General features: G+C 41.1%; 1 protein-coding gene across 3 annotated transcripts in view; it reads left to right on the forward strand.

Moving 5' to 3' along the window:
• Nucleotides 1–8,480: 8,480 nt before the first annotated feature.
• The window catches only part of aass (aminoadipate-semialdehyde synthase), a 43,289-nt gene continuing 30,588 nt past the window's right edge, over nt 8,481–21,181 (forward strand). Inside the window, exons 1-9 of one of the 3 annotated variants that reach the window (XM_080438417.1) lie at nt 8,481–8,625; nt 12,138–12,364; nt 14,101–14,277; nt 15,970–16,054; nt 16,864–16,931; nt 18,125–18,271; nt 18,958–19,042; nt 19,577–19,704; nt 20,297–20,436. In XM_080438417.1, the coding sequence (XP_080294543.1) occupies nt 12,143–12,364; nt 14,101–14,277; nt 15,970–16,054; nt 16,864–16,931; nt 18,125–18,271; nt 18,958–19,042; nt 19,577–19,704; nt 20,297–20,436 (1,052 nt within the window). In that variant the 5' untranslated portion in view covers nt 8,481–8,625; nt 12,138–12,142. The remainder of the gene's footprint in view (nt 8,626–12,137; nt 12,365–14,100; nt 14,278–15,969; nt 16,055–16,863; nt 16,932–18,124; nt 18,272–18,957; nt 19,043–19,576; nt 19,705–20,296; nt 20,437–21,181) is intronic. The other 2 variants (XM_080438419.1, XM_080438418.1) reach the window with 2 other exon arrangements.

Genomic DNA, 21,181 nt, shown 5'->3' on the forward strand with positions numbered 1-21,181 from the left:
TAATAACCCCTTACAGGTCCATTATTACACTGTACAAATACATTTATACAATTATCACGCATTTAGCTTTTATATTTCACCATGTATACACAATACATATAGCCTTAATGAAAAGTTTATTAGTTTGTGTGATTTTGCGTTTAATAGTGCGTCATTATGTGGACCTAGTTTAACAGAATTGCTTACATTTCGGCACTTATTTATTTAATAAATACATGTATTTAATCCGGGTTGCTTACAGGCACACAGACAGGCCTATAACCAATAGAATAATAGAGTGGTTCTCAACCTGTGGGGGGGGGGGGGGGGTCCCCACGTGACAGTGAATTGGCAATAATTACCTTTTTAATAACTTAAAAGAAAGGAAATACAGAAAGTAATCAACAAACTATACAATATAAACTGGTCAAACATTGGACAAATTGTCAAATAATATACAATATATATATATAATAAGATACAGGCAAAAAAATGTGAAAATACCGATGCTGATGCTCAGTTCACTGGTCAGTTCTCTCTCATGAATCTAGATATCCACAATGATGCCTTTGAAAAGGGAGAGCGACTTTGATATAGTTATATACATAAAATACATTTAATTATTATTCGTAACCTATTTTATTCTTACACTGCAGTGATAGATTCCCGTTTCAATCTTCTGCCGTTTCCTTATTGCAACACGTTATGCTTCATTCTGCAACTGCAGGTAGGCTATAGGCCTAGAACAATCAAATAAAGTAGGCCTGGCATATGTTCTCATTTTGACCTGATATCGCAACTCCAAGACCGGTGATAGAATTGTATAGGCTTATTATTATCAGACCTAAATGATGAATAGGCCGACAATGCTTCCTCTAGCTTTACGACATTGTCCGACCTGGAATCAGAGTTTTATAATAACCTAGATTCTTGGAAACAGAATAGGCCTAGAGTTATATATAATAACATATTTTTGGGAGTGTATATATGCATGCGATGTATATCTATGTTATATATATATATGGATATATATATATATATATGTTTACTTTGGAATGTGAATAGTTGACATTCCTCCTCATCAGTGGTCAGAAGTGCAACAGCTGAACGGGCCTCCGCCCTCCGCCCTATGGATGTCATAGTCTGCCCTATCAGTGGTTCCGGGGACACCCAGCCTGACCCAGGGGTCCTTGGAGGGGTTCCAGAGGATCCCCAGCAAAAGTTGCTCAAAAATAGATAGATATAGATAGATATCTTGTATACCTGCTACTTTTTCACAAAGATACAATCATATCTGCACATTAGACTTGCATTTAAGTGTTAGGTTTATAGCACATGTGAGTGAACCTGGATTGTATATCCATGTTTGGGAATTGCACTGCATATTTGCTGTAAAAAAAAAAGTACATATTAGGTGTACCAACGTCGCGTCACCAAAAGTTAGCCACGCCCCCTTTTTCGACGCTCCAGCCCTTTGGGGGTCAGACGGTACATATATAGAGACGCAGAGAGTGGCGGAGGATGACGGTGGTCTGTGTTTGTAAACATTTGCAGACAACACAGTGAACGGGATGGATAGAAAGAACCTCGCGCTCAACATACCATACAGGGACAAGCTGAACAGTCAGACTTGTTCCTCTCTGATCTAATGGTGCATACAGCGACCAATTATGGGTATTAATATTAACAGTTATAACTGGAGGAACCCTCGTCAAGTTGTCAACACCTGGCACCTGTAAGACAATGGTTCTCAACCTGTGGCCCCCACATGTTTTTTGGGTGGTCCCCAGATGACAGGCAGCAAAAGTGACAATTTAAGGACTTTTAATAGTAGGAGAAAAAAATAAATTAAATGAAAAAAGACCATTACTGCATCAAAAGTATTCAGCAAACTATACTATAAAGACAAATGATATGAGAAAGAGGCAAAGATTGTGAAAATAGCTGATCTACAAGCTCGAATACAAGAAGACTCACTCCAAAACCAACTCACCCCAACTCAAAAAGGAAAACTCACCCCGGAGCTAGGAACACTCACCCCGGGGGGTGGGTAAACTCACCCCAGGACCTGAGAAAACTCACTCCGGAACACTCACCCCGGGGGTAGGAAAACTCACCCCGGGGGTAGGAAAACTCACCCCGGGGGAGACGCACTGTGATTGGCCAGTAGTCACTTTGAGTGGCAGTTGGGGCAAACGCAGTCAGTGGGGCAAACGCAGTGAGTGGGGCAAACGCAGTCAGTGGGGCAAACGCAGTGAGTGGGGCAAACGCAGTCAGTGGGGCAAACGCAGTCCCCACCAAAAATATTTACTATTCTGTCCCTATCGGTACATAACTCGGACGGCGCTGATTCGACTAGCAGACCATCGGCTGGTCGTTGCGGGCACTCGCGCCTGGAGGCGCTCGGGCGCAACTCCTCAGCCTCAAGGTCTGCTGAGTCGGCGCGCCTCCGTCATGGTCCAAAACTATACTTTATCGGCGAAAAAAAGAAGTCCGCGGATGACTGAAAAAGTTTTACCCCAAGCATTCTGTGAAAATGGAAAGCTCACAAAGTTAAAAACCATTGGGGTGAGTTTTCCGGAGTGAGTTTTCTCAGGTCCTGGGGTGAGTTTTCCTACCCCCGAAAATCTTGGGGGTGAGTTTTCCTACCCTGTGGGGTGAGTTTTCCGGAGTGAGTTTTCCTAGCAATGGGGTGAGTTGGTTTTGGAGTGAGTCTTCTTGATACCCAACTACCTACAAGCTCACAGCAGACAGCACCTCACAATGCTGACTCTGTGGAACCGAGTCAAACTAAATGTAATGTCTACAAAGTGCTTGTTAGAGTTGGGATGCCCAGCTGTTGAAATATGATTATTTTGGGGTTGCGCAACATCACGCGCAGTTGGGAGATGGGGAATTATGTTTTGACTCAAACCGGTGGTGAAGATAATCAAATGTTAACCTGTAATTGCTGAACTTTCTAAACAAATCTATAGTCAGCAACTGAGGCAGAAAAGTATTGGCCAGATGTTAGATTGATTGATTACAATGTTCAGTTACACTGATAGGCTAACTTGAGGGGGGTCCCCTCCAGTTCATGGATGGATTATGGACCGGGCCAGTGGGGCCTAGTGGGGGCCAGTGGGGGCCAGTGGGCAGTGTTGCCAGATTCTGTGAGAGAAACAAGCAACCAGGTCTAGGAAAACCAGCCCAAAAGAAGCAACTATGGGACATATGAGTACATATACATCAGCTATTTGAAAATAGCAGATCTACAAGCTCACAACGCGTCGCGACGCGTTGTGAGCTTGTAGATCGGCTGTTTTCAAATAAGATCTTGCGTGGAAATTATAATACGCAGATCTGGCAACCCTGCTAGTGGGGCCCAGTGGGGCCAGTAGGGCCAGTGGGGGCCAGTGCCCAGTGGGCCCTCAAAAAGAGAACTGGCCCATGCAGCGCCACTGGTGCTATAGCCTAACTGGTCACCATGCGAGCATCAGTTGATCTTTGAGATGAACTGAACAAGTCTGTGGGCTATAGACATTTTTGGACAGAGCATATTTGCGGTGCAATTCCCAAACCAAATCAACATACTTCTCTCACATGTGCTATAGCTATAAAAAATGAAAAAACACAGATGCTAAATGTGAGTCTTCCTACAGGATTGTATCTGTTTCCCAAACAAAAAAAAATATAGGTTCTTCTTCTTAGGTCGACATACAAATGTATTCCATTTTAAATGGTGATGCACTTATTACTTTTACTGTTACTATTTGCTACTTACTATTGTTAATACAAACACAATATGACATTGTTTGACATTGAAACGGTACTGATGATGCAATACTGATCTGACCTATTATTAACCTATTAACCTATAGTGAACCTAATTGTGTTTTAGCCCCTCCTGCACAATGATACAGATTGACAAGTAGCTATAGTGTTTTTTTGTGCACACTTCATACAATAGCCTATAAATGGACATTATAGGTTATATGGTAAAACAAATATGAAGTCGGTTATGCCTAGTGTTAACTGTAAGGTATATAACCAATGGTCCTGTTTTATTTCTTATTTAACTGCATATGTTACTGTTATTTCTAAACCATCCTCTATTGCTGTATCTCACTGTGGCCAAAAGGTCAGCGGTGTATGCAGTTTATTAAACTCAGTTTGGAGGCATGAATAAAGTGTCAGCCCATATGTTGCTATTGAAACACATGGGCAACCATCTCTTTCTAACCAGGTGATCAGATATTGATTGGGTGATCAATTGATTTGATAAAAAACAACAATTAAACAATTTTTTATTACATTATTGACTTATTATATGCTTGTATTGTATAAGCAACCTGGCACTGGATGATGATCACCCCAGCCTTGGAGAATGGCTGAGTGATCATGGGCCCAAAAAGGTCACCCACCCCTGCAGTAAACCAATGGCAGAGTCAAGTTTTCTTCTTTTTTCAATCCTTGACATCCATAACATTCCAATGGCCACCACCCTGCAAATAAAGGATAAACAGATCATTAATAAAACAATATAGGCTACATTGACGTCGATAATAAAACAATGAATACAAAAATAAATAAGTGAATGAATGAACACACACACACGCACGCACGCACGCACGCACGCACGCACGCACGCACGCACGCACGCACACACACACACACACACACACACACACACACACACACACACACACACACACACACACACACACACACACACACACACACACACACACACATAAGCCAGGGCTCAACTTAAATAAATAAAAAGGAGGCCTATAAGTGAAAAGGTCAAGTTTGTTGTAACTATTCAGCTGAGAGAAGCAGAGAAGCGGTATTACATCAAAGATATCTCTTTGATTACATTCAGTCATAGATTGAAATCATGCAGCAGGGAAGTCCATAGATATAATAAATCAAGGCTATATTTAAGAAGGTACAGTCAGCCTAGGGGCCAGGCAGACGCCATTGACACGCATGGGAGCCAAAACTGGAACCGGGAGTTCGGTGAAATACATTGAAGCCTATGGCAGCCGGTTGGACCAGCTTGTGAACACTATTTCTGAACCATTGCGTCCTTTGTCAGTTAATCGGTTCAGGAATATAAAATAAGACATATCACAGGTTGTTTTACAATCAATTGTTTTTCGATGTGCATACTGTATAATTGTATTGATGCATATAAACAGCGGCATGTATCGTTTCTGGCTCTGCAGTATCGGGAGATTTGGTTGTCAGGCGGTCCATAATGGACTGTCTCGCGATACTTTGGCACGTTCAGAAACGTACTTTGTGCTCTTTAGATACCTCTATAAAATTATACAGTGTACACATCGGAAAGCAATACAGCAGAAAACAATGTGTGATATTATGTCTTCTTTTATTTTCCTGAGCCGAGTATTTTACGAAGGTCTCAATCTTTCAGAAATAGTGTTTGTTCATAAGCTGTCCAGTCGGCTCTCATAGACTCAAATGTTATTTCACGAACTTCCGGTGTGAGTCTGCCGCCCAGTGCCAGGGCTGCCAACATTGGACTGTGAACATCGTCTGTTCTGGTGAATTTTTGTGCGTTTGATCGTTTTTATCAGGCTTGCTTTAGTAGCATTGGAAAATGATGGGTACAATTTCCTCCATTGAAACGCAAAAAGTAAGCCTACAGTACAGAAATTGATTGATGACTGAAGCAATGCAAGGCCCATCTTTAATAATAACCATTCATTACTTAAAAGTGAATATCTTTGTATGATTGCATGCACTGACCACAACCCCCAAGAGGGGGTCTGGGGGGTCTTTTAAACTTTTTAACATTGTAGATGTCATTGTCATACAAATCAAGGAGAAATCAAGGAGAAATGTCAATCCAGGAGTCCAGAAGGAGATGTGGTCTAAATCAAGGAGACTCCTGCAGGATCCAGGAGGATTGGCAGCCCTGTCCAGTGCCAGACAGAGACAATGAGGTCGACGACCTTTCCTTAATTTAGCTTCCTTGTAAGAAATGGGGGAAGTCCCCACGGTGTCGTCATCATCCTGCGACAATACGTCACTCACTGAGGAGTGAGGCCGATCCTTCAGACTGATACAGGATTGGTTTAAATCCTCCCCCCCTCCGACACGTTGCTGCGCTCTTTTGACCGAGTTACAAACCCACAGCTGAGAGCCTCGCGCTGACGCACATGCTTTATAGATCTACACAGAGCGCAGCGTGCAGCGCAAAGTATTAATAGCTGTGTGAGACTTTCCTGTGTGTAGTCAGTGTTGCCATGTCTGCATTTTATAAGCGACTGTGGGCTTGTTTTTCTGTAAAGTCGTTTGTAAATATTGGTAGGTTGTTTGTTGTTTCTAAAGTGTAGTTGTTTATTTGGGCTTGTTTCTAAAGTGTAGTTGTTTATTTGGGCTTGTTTCTAAAGTGTAGTTGTTTATTTGGGCTGGTTTCTAAAGTGTAGTTGTTTATTTGGTCTTGTTTCTAAAGTGTAGTTGTTTATTTGGGCTTGTTTCTAAAGTGTAGTTGTTTATTTGGGCTGGTTTCTAAAGTGTAGTTGTTTATTTGGGCTGGTTTCTAAAGTGTAGTTGTTTATTTGGGCTTGTTTCTAAAGTGTAGTTGTTTATTTGGGCTTGTTTCTAAAGTGTAGTGTTTATTTGGGCTTGTTTCTAAAGTGTAGTTGTTTATTTGGGCTTGTTTCTAAAGTGTAGTTGCTTATTTGGGCTTGTTTCTAAAGTGTAGTGTTTATTTGGGCTTAATTGTTTCTAAAGTGTAGTTGTTTATTTGGGCTGGTTTCTAAAGTGTAGTTGTTTATTTGGGCTTGTTTCTAAAGTGTAGTTGTTTATTTGGGCTTAATTGTTTCTAAAGTGTAGTTGTTTATTTGGGCTGGTTTCTAAAGTGTAGTTGTTTATTTGGGCTTGTTTCTAAAGTGTAGTTGTTTATTTGGTCTTGTTTCTAAAGTGTAGTTGTTTATTTGGGCTTGTTTCTAAAGTGTAGTTGTTTATTTGGTCTTGTTTCTAAAGTGTAGTGTTTATTTGGTCTTGTTTCTAAAGTGTAGTTGTTTATTTGGGCTTGTTTCTAAAGTGTAGTTGTTTATTTGGGCTGGTTTCTAAAGTGTAGTTGTTTATTTGGGCTGGTTTCTAAAGTGTAGTGTTTATTTGGTCTTGTTTCTAAAGTGTAGTTGTTTATTTGGGCTTGTTTCTAAAGTGTAGTTGTTTATTTGGGCTTGTTTCTAAAGTGTAGTTGTTTATTTGGGCTTGTTTCTAAAGTGTAGTTGTTTATTTGGTCTTGTTTCTAAAGTGTAGTTGTTTATTTGGTCTTGTTTCTAAAGTGTAGTTGTTTATTTGGTCTTGTTTCTAAAGTGTAGTGTTTATTTGGTCTTGTTTCTAAAGTGTAGTTGTTTATTTGGGCTTGTTTCTAAAGTGTAGTTGTTTATTTGGGCTGGTTTCTAAAGTGTAGTTGTTTATTTGGGCTTGTTTCTAAAGTGTAGTGTTTATTTGGGCTTGTTTCTAAAGTGTAGTTGTTTATTTGGGCTTGTTTCTAAAGTGTAGTTGTTTATTTGGGCTTGTTTCTAAAGTGTAGTGTTTATTTGGGCTTGTTTCTAAAGTGTAGTTGTTTATTTGGGCTTGTTTCTAAAGTGTAGTTGTTTATTTGGGCTTGTTTATAAAGTGTAGTTGCTGATTGGGGCTTTATTCCTAATGTTGTTTAAACCAGTGGTTCTCAAACATGTCTAGGACCCCCAAATTCATAATCATGTATTTGTCCCCAGACCCCCTATCTGATTTTTTTTGTGTCAGAGACCCCCCATCAAGATTTGTGTGGATTTGAAAAATATTCCACAATTTCCTCTTATCAAGATTTTTCCTTTGAAAATAGCCGATCTACAAGCTCACAACGCGTCACATTGAGCTTGTATATCTGCTATTTTCAAATATCTGATGCATTTAGGTTTAAAGTGCTCATATGGCCTATAGTCACTTCTTCTGGGGGTAACCGGTCAGGTGGGCACCAAAACCACCTGGGCACTAGGGATAACTGGGCACCAAAACCATCTGGGCACTAGGGACACGTGGGCACTAGGGACATGTGGGCACTAAGGACATGAGGGCACCTGGTCAACTGGGCACCAAAACCATCTGGGCAGGGGTGGAGACATCTGGGCACTAGAGACATGTGGGCACCTGGGGAGGTGGGCACTTGGACAACTGGGCACTAAAACCATCTGGTCATTAGGGACATGTGGGCGCCTGGACAACTGGGCACTAGGGACATGTGGGCGCCTGGACAACTGGGCACTAAGGACATGTGGGCACCTGGACAACTGGGCACGAAGGACATGTCCCATAGTGTCCTTAGTGCCCAGATATCCAGGTTCCCAGTCGTCCCAAAAATATGGTGTCCAGATGTCCCTAGTAGTGCCCACCTGACTTGTTGTATTCCTTCTGGGCTTTCATAGACCTGGTTGCTTATTTCTCTCGCAAGATGTGGCAACACGGTGTGTAGTTCTCCTGTGTGGAGTCACTGGAGTGTGTCCGTCTCCTCCTCCATGTCCCCTTCTCCTCCATGCTCCTTCACCTCTGGGACCTGTACGTGTGACAGACTCTCCTCTCTGGTCCTTTTGGGGGTCTTTCTGCGGGTCTCGTTGTGCTGATCCGGGACGCAGTGCATTAAAGGTGGGTTTTACTATTAATACTGACCGTGTGTCACATTAACATTGAAGTGCTCTCGAACATGTTGACTGTTTAGAAAGTTCCAGATCCTCCACCACTAACTCTCTCCTTACCTAACCTAAGGCTGTCCCCCACCCTGTCCTTAAGGTTAGGGGGGGGGGGGGTGGGGGGGGCACGGGGGGGCACTGGGGACTGTCCTGCCCGAGGAACACGTGTTGTTTACAAAACAACACGTCAGTGGTGTAAAAAGTACTCAAATTCTTTACTTAAGTAAAAGTACCAATATTGCAATATAAAAATACTCTGTTACAAGTAAAAGTTCAGAATAAAAAATGTACTTGAGTAAAAGTACAAAAGTATTGGCATCAAAATGTACTTGAAGTACCAAAAGTAAAAGTACTAAATATTTGAAAATAGCAGATCTACAAGCTCACAACGCGTCGCGTGAGCTTGTAGATCGGCTATTTTCAAATAGCCTAGGTATAAAATAGGTTTAAAGTGGTTAATGTATGTTTCATTATATCATTTATATCTGAAAAGTAACTAGTAACTAAAGTTTTCAAATAAATGTAGTGGAGTAAAAGTACAATATTTGCCTCTGAGATGTAGTGGAGTAGAAGTAAAAGTATTGGAAATTGGAAATACTCAAGTAAAGTACAAATACCTCAAAATTTTACTTAAGTACAGTACTTAAGTAAATGTACTTAGTTACTTTCCACCACTGCAACACGTGTTGTTTACTAAACTTAACACAACATAATTATGCAGCACTAGCCTTGGATCAAGACTGTCGTATCAAGCAATAGATGTATATGATGGTCTTCTTGATGATCCACTTTTGCTTGCAGAAGTCAGATTAGATCAAAAACATCTATGATAGTCTTGATCCAACAATGCCATGCTTAGCTTTGTGAGCTTATTAGATCCGGCTATGTGTAAGGATTTAGTGGTTGAATCCGAAGCTGCTACCAAGGTTATTAGAATGAACTAAAAACTAAACTTAACTAAAACTAGGTGTGGGGGGAAACTCATTTGAACTGCACTAATAATAAAAAAAAAACTGTAAAAAAAACTGAAACTATAGGCTATTCTGAAGTTATTAAAAATATGTATTATATTTATTTAATTAAATGTATACATAAGATTGGTTTAGTTTTAGTCTGTCAGTTTGGTTAAAATGTATGTGTCAACCAGGCCTGGAATTTCGTCATTTTTAGGGGCAAGGCCACTTGATCCATTCAGACTGAAACAGGAACATCTTTTTGAGGGCACACAAAGGCCAAATGCCAGGGCAGGAAGGCCATCAAATAAAACAAGATTTTAGTCCATTGCAAAGAAAGAATGAATTGAATTTAAGGGTTAAGGATGGATTTTAAATTAAATATGTAGACTATCTGCAGTGAAATAAATACATTATGGTATTCACAATCTGATCCATGCTCAGCCCTGCACCAATCAGAGTCACTGGATTGGTTTTAAAGAGGAAGTGAAGTGAGTGAATTCTTCACTCAGGGAAGTGAAGAATTCACTGGAAAGAAGAGACACTGGTGTCTACATATTGACAAGAAAAAGACAGGAGAAAGTGGTACAGTCAGCTGGGGCATTAAGGCCACTGTGGCCTCGGGGCATGTCATTTTTTTGTGGGGTACAAGGCCAAACTGTGGGGAAACGACGGCCATGGCCTTCGTGGACTCCCTGAAATTCCTGCCCAGTGTCAACACATCAAAACACTCTGAGGAGGTGCATATCCAAATGTTTATTGACTGCTGTGTGGGAATGTCTACATGACTGTGAGTCAAGTGCTAATATAATAACATTTCTGAAAGTCTTACATCTCTTGCCTCTGAAAAATATGGCTCATACAGTTAGGTCTATCTCCTGTTTCCATAGTGTGATGAGGCAACTTAACCCATTAAGACCTGGAACGCATCTGTGTCACTCTTTGATTTGAGCTAAAAAAGCATTATTTTGCACTTTGGCTATTCAAAAATAGCAGATCTATAAGCTCGTAGCGCGGCGCCGCGCTACGAGCTTGCAGATCTGCTATTTTTGAAAAATCGTGAAAATGTGTGCAAATCTTTGAATATATATTGTTTTAAAGCGAACATTTTTAACTCGAATCTTTGCTTCTGGGGGGTCCCTGGAACAATATATCTTGAGATGGGGGTCCACGGCCAAATACACGTACATTTTGGGGTCCTTGACATTAAAACGTTTGAAAACCACTGACATACGTAGCAACATACGTTTTTTCAAAAAACTGTTTTTAAGAACTGATTTAGAAGACATTTTGTAAAATCGGAACCTTAGGCCTTAATGGGTTAATGTACATGTATGTACCCCTGGAGGTGACAATACTGTGTAGTATGTTGCAGGGACTTTACCCCCACAGTCCATGTTTGTCCAACCCTTGATGCCCTATGCCAAGCAGGGAGGCATTGTGTCCTAATTTTATAGCCTTTGTTATGACTCGGCCAGGGATTGAACCCCCTGACCTCCCAATGTCAGGGGGCGGACAGTCTGACACATAGCCACAAGGCCACTGAGCCTCTGACAAAGGCTGGGGAAGGCAGCCTGCCTGCCGACACATTGCCTATTTGTTTTTATTGTCTCTCGTTCATTAATATAAACTTACTAGACCATAAGTCTTCAACCGGGTGTCCGGGACCCCTAAGGGGTCCTAAGAGTTACTACATGGGGGGCCGCCAAATCTTTGTCCCTATTCTGGGGGAACATTCGCCGACAATAGCAGATCTACAAGGTCACAACGTGGTTGCACAACGTGAGCTTGTAGATCTGCTATTTTCTGCAAAAAGGTTTGGTGTAGAGGGGGAAAAAAAGAGCAGACCAAGTACAGAGGTCAAGTTTACTTAGTATTGAGGGTTTTAAGTGGTTAAATGAATCCAACGCATTAATAGAAAAGATAAACTGCAAACAAACACCCCTGAACTAGACCTTTCCGAACTGAACTCCGCCTCTGACAAATCCCCCCATATTATTATCCAAAAACGTAAACTAATAATGGGAAAAAAAAAAAAAAAAACAAATAAACTAGCAAACCTACCCGTGAATCTACCTGAAACAAAAATCAAATCAAATAAATACTAAACTATAATAACCTTGGTGCTAGCAGCTGACTGGTTCAAAAGAACAGCAGACCTTTATGTCACCATACACCACCTATTGACTCATTTGCAGCTGGCCTAATGGCCTCATCAGCAGAGCATTAAATAGGCTAAATCCCGATGTTTCAACAAAGTGGCCCACCGCCACAGGGTCAAGTGTCACTGTATGTCAATACCATGTGTGCCTTTTTGTTGTAAAACTCTCCCTGAGCAAACTGGACGTGGCAGCAAGCTGCCAAATCTCCCTAAATGGTGATGCATGCACACATTTGCACATAACTGTGTGCATGACTGATTCTTCTGGGTTCCACTTCAGTATGGTTGTATGGTTCACCTGAATATCTCTGTATGTGTGGCCTTTGCTAAACTGCTCATTGTGTCCTATATAAGCAGTCATGTTCAGACTCCTAAGTCACCCGAGCAGGAGAACCACCAGGGCCTGCCTCAGTAGCCAGCGGCGCTATGAGCACCATAAGAGCGTCCTCGCCATCCGCCGCGAGGACATCAACCCGTGGGAGAGGAGGGCCCCGCTGGCACCGCGGCACGTCAAGGAGCTGACCCACGCCGGGCACAAGGTCCTGGTCCAGCCGTCCAACAGGAGGGCCATTCACGAGAAGGTAAAAGCAGAAAGAAAGCCTGTGCGGGGCAAAGTTTTCTCTTTTTGTTTTTAACCCATTAAGACCGGGAACGCATCTGTGTCATTTTTAGATTTCTTTGGGCTAAAATAGCAGATCTACAAGCTCATAGCATGGCACCGAGTGCCGCGCTATGAGCTTATATAGCTGCTATTTTTTGAAAAATCGTGAAAATGTGTGCAAATCTTTGAATATACATTTTTCAAAGCGAACATTTTTAACTCTGTTATAACTTCTGGAGGGGGGGGGTCCCCATCTCAAAATATTTTGAGATGGGGGTCCGCAGCCAAATACATATCATTTTGGGTGGTCCTTGACATGAAAAAGTTTGAGAACCACTGATTATAGCAACATTATTTAAAAAAAAGAAAGAATTTAGAAGACATTTGTAGAATCCCCCCAGATTTGAGTAAAAAATGTTTGCTTTAAAAATATATATATTCAAAGATTTGCAAAAATGTTCACGATTAAATAGCAGATCTACAAGCTCGTAGTGCTATGAGCTTGTAGATCTGCTATTTTTGAATAGCCAAAGAAATCTAGAAATGACACAGACGCGATCCTGGCTTTAGTTTGTTAATGGTTATGCAATTCAAGGAAGATTTCTTTTTTTTGTAAAGTTTAACCAGGTAAGTCACTAAGTAAGCCATAAGTATAAGCTGTAAGAACTTAATGTCTGGGCCAGTTATTCTTTTGTCAAGGGCATTGCATTGGCAAGAGTACAGTTAGTATGTCCCCAAGACAGGGGGTCCAAATTCCATCTTGGAAAATACTGCGCACCATCTCTCAACAGAGAGCTGGTGCAGGTAGGGTGACGACCTTCAAGCAGGTCCATTGAGGGACAGATGGACCCGTTTCACGGGACAAATGCATGAGCGATATTTCTTTGCGGTTCTGGGCGGATTGGGTTCGTTTTTTTTTCCAGTTTTTGGTTTATTTATTTCGGTTTTAGGGTTAGGATTAGGGTTAGGTTAGGGTTATGTTATTTAATTCTTATTTTTGCCTGATTTTACAGATTAATTATTATCAAAATGTTTTTTTTTATATATCTTTGATTTTCGGGACATTGCTCTGCCTGTGCGGGACGCGGGACAGAGGGTCCAATTTCGGGACTGTCCCGCGAATTTCGGGACGGGTGGTCACCCTAGGTGCAAGTGCATTAGAAAGTTGATCAGATTCAGGATTGAATGAGTGATTGAATACTATTAGTAAGAAATGTAAACAGCACGAGGTACAGAAGACATTAAAGCTCAAAGGATAACACAAAAAAGTCCTGGGGCTTGTTTCCATTGACTGTTAGTGTGGTTTGGGATACGGAATGAAGAAGTTACAAATGCGTCATTAGTTTGATCGAAGAAGACATGTTAAAGGGGTAGTTCACCCCCAAAATGACTTTTTTCCCTATCGATTAGCCACCCCATGGAGAATTGAATTCATGGATATTCTTTTGTTTTTGTCGCATTCCTTAGCCAATAATTTGGCAGCGGTCCCGGTAGGAGACACAAAGAGTGTCCTTTGTGTCTCCTACCGGAACTTCTGCCTACCGGTCCGCTGGTCATCAAATTATTGGCTTAGGAATGCGACAAAAGCAAAACAATATCCATGAATTCAAGTCTCCATGGGGTGGCTAATCGATAGATAGTTTTTTTTAACTATCCCTTTAATCTAAGGTTGCTGGCCAGTGGCCACTTAATATGATGTTTTTTGTTGTATTTCAGTATTATGAGATGGCAGGTGCCAGCATTCAAGAGGACATTTCCAAGGCGACGTTGATCATCGGGGTGAAAAGACCCCCGGAGGAAAAGATCTACGCCCAGAAAACGTACGCGTTCTTCTCCCACACCATCAAAGCACAGGAGGCCAACATGGGACTCCTGGATGACGTTCTGAAAAAGGTCAGTCTTTAGTGTAATTTGTACACACTCAGAGTTACGTAGAGACACGTAAGGGACTATAAGGGTCCGTTTGGTTCCTAATTATCAGCCATATAGCTGAGGACCGCTGGGAATGCCCTCAAGGACCCCTGGGGGTCCCCGGACCCCACGGTGAGAGAGCCAAGGCTCATCATAAACAGCGGTTGTCCACATAAAGTCTTTGAATCTTGAACAAGGTGGTTAACACACACGTTAACAAACAAGTCATTGTTTAAGCGACCATGCAGTGATTCATCTGTCAATGAATTCCATCTTCAGGCCCTTTGTCTCCACAGAGGGAGCTGCATAATACGTGTCATTGTCTGTTCATAGCTTCAGCTTCAGATACAAGACCTTTTCCTCTTATTTCTAGATTGTGCACTTGTTCGCATTTTCTCCAAAGTCATTAAGATGTTGTCGAATTAGCTGAATTGTGTCAACGTGGGCAAAACATTGCACAGTAAATAAGTAATTACATTTGTCAATTGATCTTTAATCCAGAGAGTTTATGGATGGAGACTGCATGGGAAAGGGGTTTGATCACATCTTTTAAAATTGTAGACATTTAGCTAATGATCTTATCTCTGCTGTCCGGCAGAAACCAGCTAACTCCAAAATGTTCATTTTTCAGGAAATTAAAAATTTTAAAAAGTTAGGAGGTTTTGTTCATCATTGATAAGAACAGGTGAATGGACCTCCAAGCTCTCAATGAAGTTGGAGGTCAAAAGGGGGTGGAGCCTGGAGTCCAAACCCAGCTAACTCCGGTGGACTTTGCTGGTTTAGCAGAAAGTATGAGGATCCAATGGAGTTAGCTGGTTTTGTCAGAAGCGCTTTTTAATGCTTTTCATTGGTTCAATATTTGTTTTATCAACACACAGACGTAAAGGGTGTTCAATGGCCCTGATGTATGGAAAAAAAATGCAAAAGCGTCAAAATGGAGTTAGCTGGTTTCTGCCGGACAGCAACGTTATGCAATTTGAGGCTATTCAATGTTTTACGCCATTGCTCTGTAGGAGGCTAGCCGATTTTTGTGACTGTCGCCACTCTGCAGTTATCCATTGGATTAAGTTCTACCAGTGCAAATTTTACCTATAATTTTATAACGGCCGATTTACTTGTCAGGCAAGTGGGCATGACTTTTGGGCAAGTAGAACATGACCTGTACTTGCCCCAATGGGCAAGTGCCTCTGAGACCTTGGTGTCAACCCCTGTGCCTTGTCGATCACGAGATCCACTTGACTAGATTTAGGTGTGTCTAGTTGGTGACATGAAGTATAAACTGGAGATGTTATGGCTGAAAGTCAAGGTCTATTTGGGTTATTGTCGTAGACAAACTGCTTTTCTCACAGCCATATGTTCCATATCTCATTGGTTCTCAAATTGGGGTCCAGGGACCCCCAGTGGTCCTTGGGGGGGTACCAGGGGGTCCCCAGCAAAATTAGTCAATATAGCGTCACAATCATTTTAACGACTTCAACCATATTTTATACTTTGGCTATTCAAAAATAGCAGATATACAAGCTCATAGCTATGAGCTTGTAGATCTGCTATTTTTGAAAAATCTCTGGCACAAAATATTTTTGAGATGGGGGGTCCGCTACCAAATACATATCATTTTGGGGGTCCTTGACATGAAAACGTTTGAGAACCACTGCCTTATATCGTCCACCTTAGGAAGTGCGTCTGATCGACTATGAGAAGATGGTTGATGCTAATGGATACCGGATCGTGGCTTTTGGACAGTGGGCCGGTGTTGCAGGTATATACTTGGACATATTACAGTAAACATGCAAGATGAATTTACATATAAACCTCTTATTCTATTTTTTTTTTTTTCATAAATTAACGCCCTACTTGATCATACTACACTGTCACACAAAAGTATCAAAAGTAGCAGATCTACAAGCTCAAGCTTGCAGATCTGCTACTTTTGATACTTTTGAATTTGAATCCTGAAAAGTAACACTTTGGGACATATTTGGTTTCCACCCGACAGAGACAAGATGGTTTTCATTATTTTATTTTTTAAATTAATTCATTTATTTGTGTGTACTGGCATGTTTTTGGTTGTTTTGTGTAGTTTGGGATACTTTTGGGTTTGGGTATTTTGGATCATACTACACTGTCACACAAAAGTATCAAAAGTAGCAGATCTACAAGCTCAAGCTTGCAGATCTGCTACTTTTGATACTTTTGAATTTGAATCCTGAAAAGTAACACTTTGGGACATATTTGGTTTCCACCCGACAGAGACAAGATGGTTTTCATTATTTTATTTTTTAAATTAATTCATTTATTTGTGTGTACTGGCATGTTTTTGGTTGTTTTGTGTAGTTTGGGATACTTTTGGGTTTGGGTATTTTGGGGTACTTGTGGGTAATTTGAGGTTGTATTGTATTGGGTAACTGCACTAGCATGTTTTGGGGCATTTTGGGTAGTTTGGGGTATCTTCTTTTGGGCAGTTTTTGTTATTTTGGGGTGCTTTCTGGTTGAACATCAAAGCTGTAGTCAATTTCTGAATTCTTCACGAAAAATCCTGAAATAATTTGTGTTTGTTCCTTTTTGCAGGAATGATTAATATCCTGCACGGTTTAGGATTGCGCTTCCTTGCACTCGGGCACCACACCCCTTTTATGGTGAGATTCATACAGTATTGTTTTCAATAATGCTGTTCCCTCAACCACTATCGATAATAATACCTTAACTCTCTCAGTGCCAATGAAATAAAAAAAATATTGCGAACTGTGCCAGCAATCTTTTTTTTTTTCAAAGTAAAAAAAAAGTGCTTAGGAAGCGAGATACAGCCTTTTTCAGTTATAAGTTAAACAAAGAGTGGATGGAGCTGCAATTTTTTATTTATTTTTTTAACTCGGGAGTTCTCGTTCTGGCACTGAGGGTATTCATAAAAAACTCTGGATAACTCGGGGCTTGGCACTGAGAGAGTTAACGTCTAAACCTATTTGTACTGTAATGTTACCAAAGGAAACCAATCCTAAATGATATAACAATATTTAAAGCGGCACTATGTAACTTGTTCTTAATGAATAAAATGCAATTTTGTCCAATCTGTATGGTAGAGAAGGGGTTTTCAACAGGTGGTCCCTGACGGTATTGCATGTGGTCCCCTGACCATGTTGCAATATGTTTTTTTCTTCTTGTTCCATGGAACAGTGCATACAGTATTATTGACCTGGTGACCTATGATGACATGTCAATGTTGTCAGTTTCTGGGAAGTCGGAGGTCAAGAAATTCCACAGAAAAGGGAGTTAGAATGTCAAGAAGGGGAAGTGTACCGGATTGCCTGATGGAGTCATCATTATTAGGAAATGTGGCCATATAACGGCATGTGTCTGTGTAGTCCATGGACCACTGGTTGAGAAACAGTGGGATGTTTCATGGGATGCATGCATACAGTAGCAAGTGTTAGCAAAGCGCTAATCTTAGCTCATATCCCCACCCAACACAACAGTGGTCCCCAGGTTGATTCTTAGTCAGGGTGGTGGTCCCTGGTTCACAATCAGTTGAAAACCCCTGTGGTAGAGTATGTTAATATAACTTATACAATTGGGGTGGTTGTATTTTGTCTCCCTGTTCTTCTATTGAGACATTTAGTTCGTGTCAAAGGTCATGTCTCACCTAGACACAGGATCTGACACGAAATTTAACCTGATGGTCAAGATTAAATTTATCCCCTGAACAAGCAGGCAGGCTCTATTGGCTCTATGGTAAAACATTCAGCCACTTGCGCAGGAAACTGGGTTCAAATCCAGGGTAGAAGAGGAAAGTTTACATAGTGCAGCTTTAAAGTGTTTTCTTTTATTTACGCAGCACATCGGCATGGCTCATAACTACAGGAACGTCTACCAGGCCATCCAAGCAGTGAGGGATTGTGGGTACGAGATCTCCATGGGACTCATGCCCAAATCTATTGGCCCGGTCACGTTTTGTTTCACCGGTACAGGCAATGTCTCCAAAGTAAGTACTCTAGTGTTCAAACACAACCTGAAAATATCCACACTTAATCCATTAAGACTGGGAACGCATCTGTGTCATTTTAAGCGAGTGCCGCGCTATGAGCTTGTAGATCTGCTATTTTTGGATAAATCGTGGAAAATGTGTGCAAATCTTTGAATATATATATATATGGGGGTCCCTGGAACAACATATTTTGAGATGGGGCATTGGGGGGCCAAATACATATCATTTTGGGGGTCCATGGCATGGAAAAGTTGGAACACCAATGATATAGCAACATACTGTTAGGATTTAGAAAACATTTTTAGTTATGTATTTGGCCGTGGACCCCCATCTCAAAATATGTTGTTCCAGGGACCCCCCCAGAAGCAAAGATTTGAGTTACAAATGTTTGCTTCAAAAAAATACATATTCAAAAATGTACAAGCTCGAGTGCCGCGCTATGAGCTTGTATATCTGCTATTTTTGAATAGCCAAAGAAATCTAAAATGACACATAAGGACATAACGTCATAAGGTTAGCTTGTCGGTTCTTGTCCGTAAACTATTTATTAGGAGTAACTACGTTCATGAGGTGTTCAGACTATGATAAGAATTGGTAAAGATATTGAGCGTTAAGACACAAATATGTTTGGAAATCAAGCCCCATGCATCACCTCTTCACTTGCTTCTCCTCTGTGCTGGCAGGGCGCTCAGGACATCATCAACGAGCTCCCTGTGGAATATGTTGATCCTCACCAGTTGAAAAGTGTCTCTGAAACTCCTACTACAGGTATTAAAGTCCTTTTGCTTATATTGCCATACAGAACGATATGTTCAGATATAGTGCATGCTGAGCCAAACAGCTGTTGTTATGAATTATTTTTCTCTGTTAACCAGTGTACATTTTTACAGCAAATTTAGATTTAGTTTTAGTCCGATTTTAGTCATCTGAAAAGTTATAGTTCTAGTCTAGTTTTAGTAGATTTAGTCGACTAAAATGTATTTTGGCGGGCCGTGATGGCGTCATAATGCCTGGTTTATACAGTACTTGGCTGCATGCCAAGTACTGTATGCGAAAATACCAGATCTACAAGCTCACAACTCTAGATCTGCTTGTAGATCTGCCGTTTTCGGGACGTGACACCGACATGCAGCCGAACATAAAATGATTTGATATGACATAATTATGTCAATATATTTAGTGATTGTTTTTAGTCCTCATAGCTTAGTTTTTATTCAGTTCTTTCTTTAGTTTTCGTCTGTGAAAAAAGGTAGATCGTTTTTTGTCGACAAAATGAACACTGCTGTTACCTCCTCCTGCCAGACATGACTAAAGTGTACGCCACGGTCCTGAGTCGTCATCATCACCTCTTGAGGAAGAGCGACGGCATTTATGACCCGCTGGAGTATGAATACCACCCGGAGCTGTACACCTCCAACTTCAGGACCGCCGTGAGTGATTCTTCTATCCAATCCTAACCCTTCTTATCTGCTTCACCTGTTCCTGTTTTTTTATTTTTTAAAGAATATCCAAATATAAAGTGTAAACAACATTTAGGCAAAGGGTTCCCAAACTTTTCAGGCCGTGACCCCCCCAAAATAATCATATTTGAACTGGGGACCCCCCTACCCTGACAAGCACTTGGAATTGTAGGCATTACATTTATTTTTACTCGGTTGCTCAGATAAATATTGTGAAAATAGTCGAATTGCAAGCTCACAACGCCTCGCACTGCGAGGCGTTGTGAGCTTGTAGATCGGCTGTTTTCACAATGTTTGCCTCTTTCTTACGTATGTAATATTTGTCAATTTGGCCAATTTGGTATTAAAAAGGTTGTTAGTCCTTCAATTCAATTGTAACTGTAGAAATGTGCAGATACCCTGTATATACATATACTGTCTGTATGTTGGTTTGTTTACTGTTGAGTGTGAAAACAATGTTTGCACATTAAGCTGATCATCCCCCCCCCCCAAAATAATTTGGGGAGCCCCTGCCAGTTTGGGAAACCACTGAAATAGGCCATGTCACCTCTTATTCCTCTAGGTGGCACCATATACAACGTGCCTCATCAATGGGATCTTTTGGGATCGCGAAACGCCACGACTCCTCCGCCGCCTGGACGCACAGAAACTGATCCGGAAGTCCTCTTCCTCTGACGACGGCTGCCCCGGGCTACCACACAAGTAAGATACCCCCCCTCCATATTTTATTCATCTTATTTATTTGCAGATGAGCTAATAAATAAAGCTCAAACTCAACAATAGCTGATGACCCAAGCCGATGATGAGGCGCCTTAGCAAGAAGAGAAAGGGGGGGAAATAATAACTGTGTGAAAGGCAGGGTGTTTTAACTCATATAGTGCCAATGACGTCTTTTGACGGCCGTTTTCAGTGCGCCATTAGTGCCAATGACGTCTTTTGACGTCTCCTAAAAAAAAAAAAAACTTTCAAAATAAAATTTTATTTTTTTTTATTTTTAATCTCAAAGGAACTAGGAGAAAACGATTTTCAAAAAGTTAATTCTCCATCCACTTCAATGTTAAAATATAAACGGAGAATTTTTTTTCTCCGTTTGATCCATAATGCCTTTGGCATATGGATCAACAAGCTGAAATAAGCCTGGCAGTGAATGAGTTAAAAGGCGATCTAAAAGAACTAAGAGTGGCAGCTGAGCCCACCTGCAGTTTATATGATATAAATGTAATAATTACGTTGCGTCATCACCTTCATATAACCACGCTAGTGCAAGTGTGTACGTTCTCATAGCAAACAACATCCCCGTCAAACATTCTGTCACTACGAATGTTTGACTACGAGCCAATGGGACGCGGCCTCTGACCCTTTTGCGGTGGCATTTGAAGGCACGCGTAAGGAGGTCAGGTCTTATCTTAAACTGTGTGTACTCTGTGTACGATGGCTCAGAGCCATG

Source organism: Gymnoscopelus braueri (assembly GCF_963280865.1).
Source record: "Gymnoscopelus braueri genome assembly, chromosome: 9".
Classification (NCBI taxonomy): domain Eukaryota; kingdom Metazoa; phylum Chordata; class Actinopteri; order Myctophiformes; family Myctophidae; genus Gymnoscopelus; species Gymnoscopelus braueri.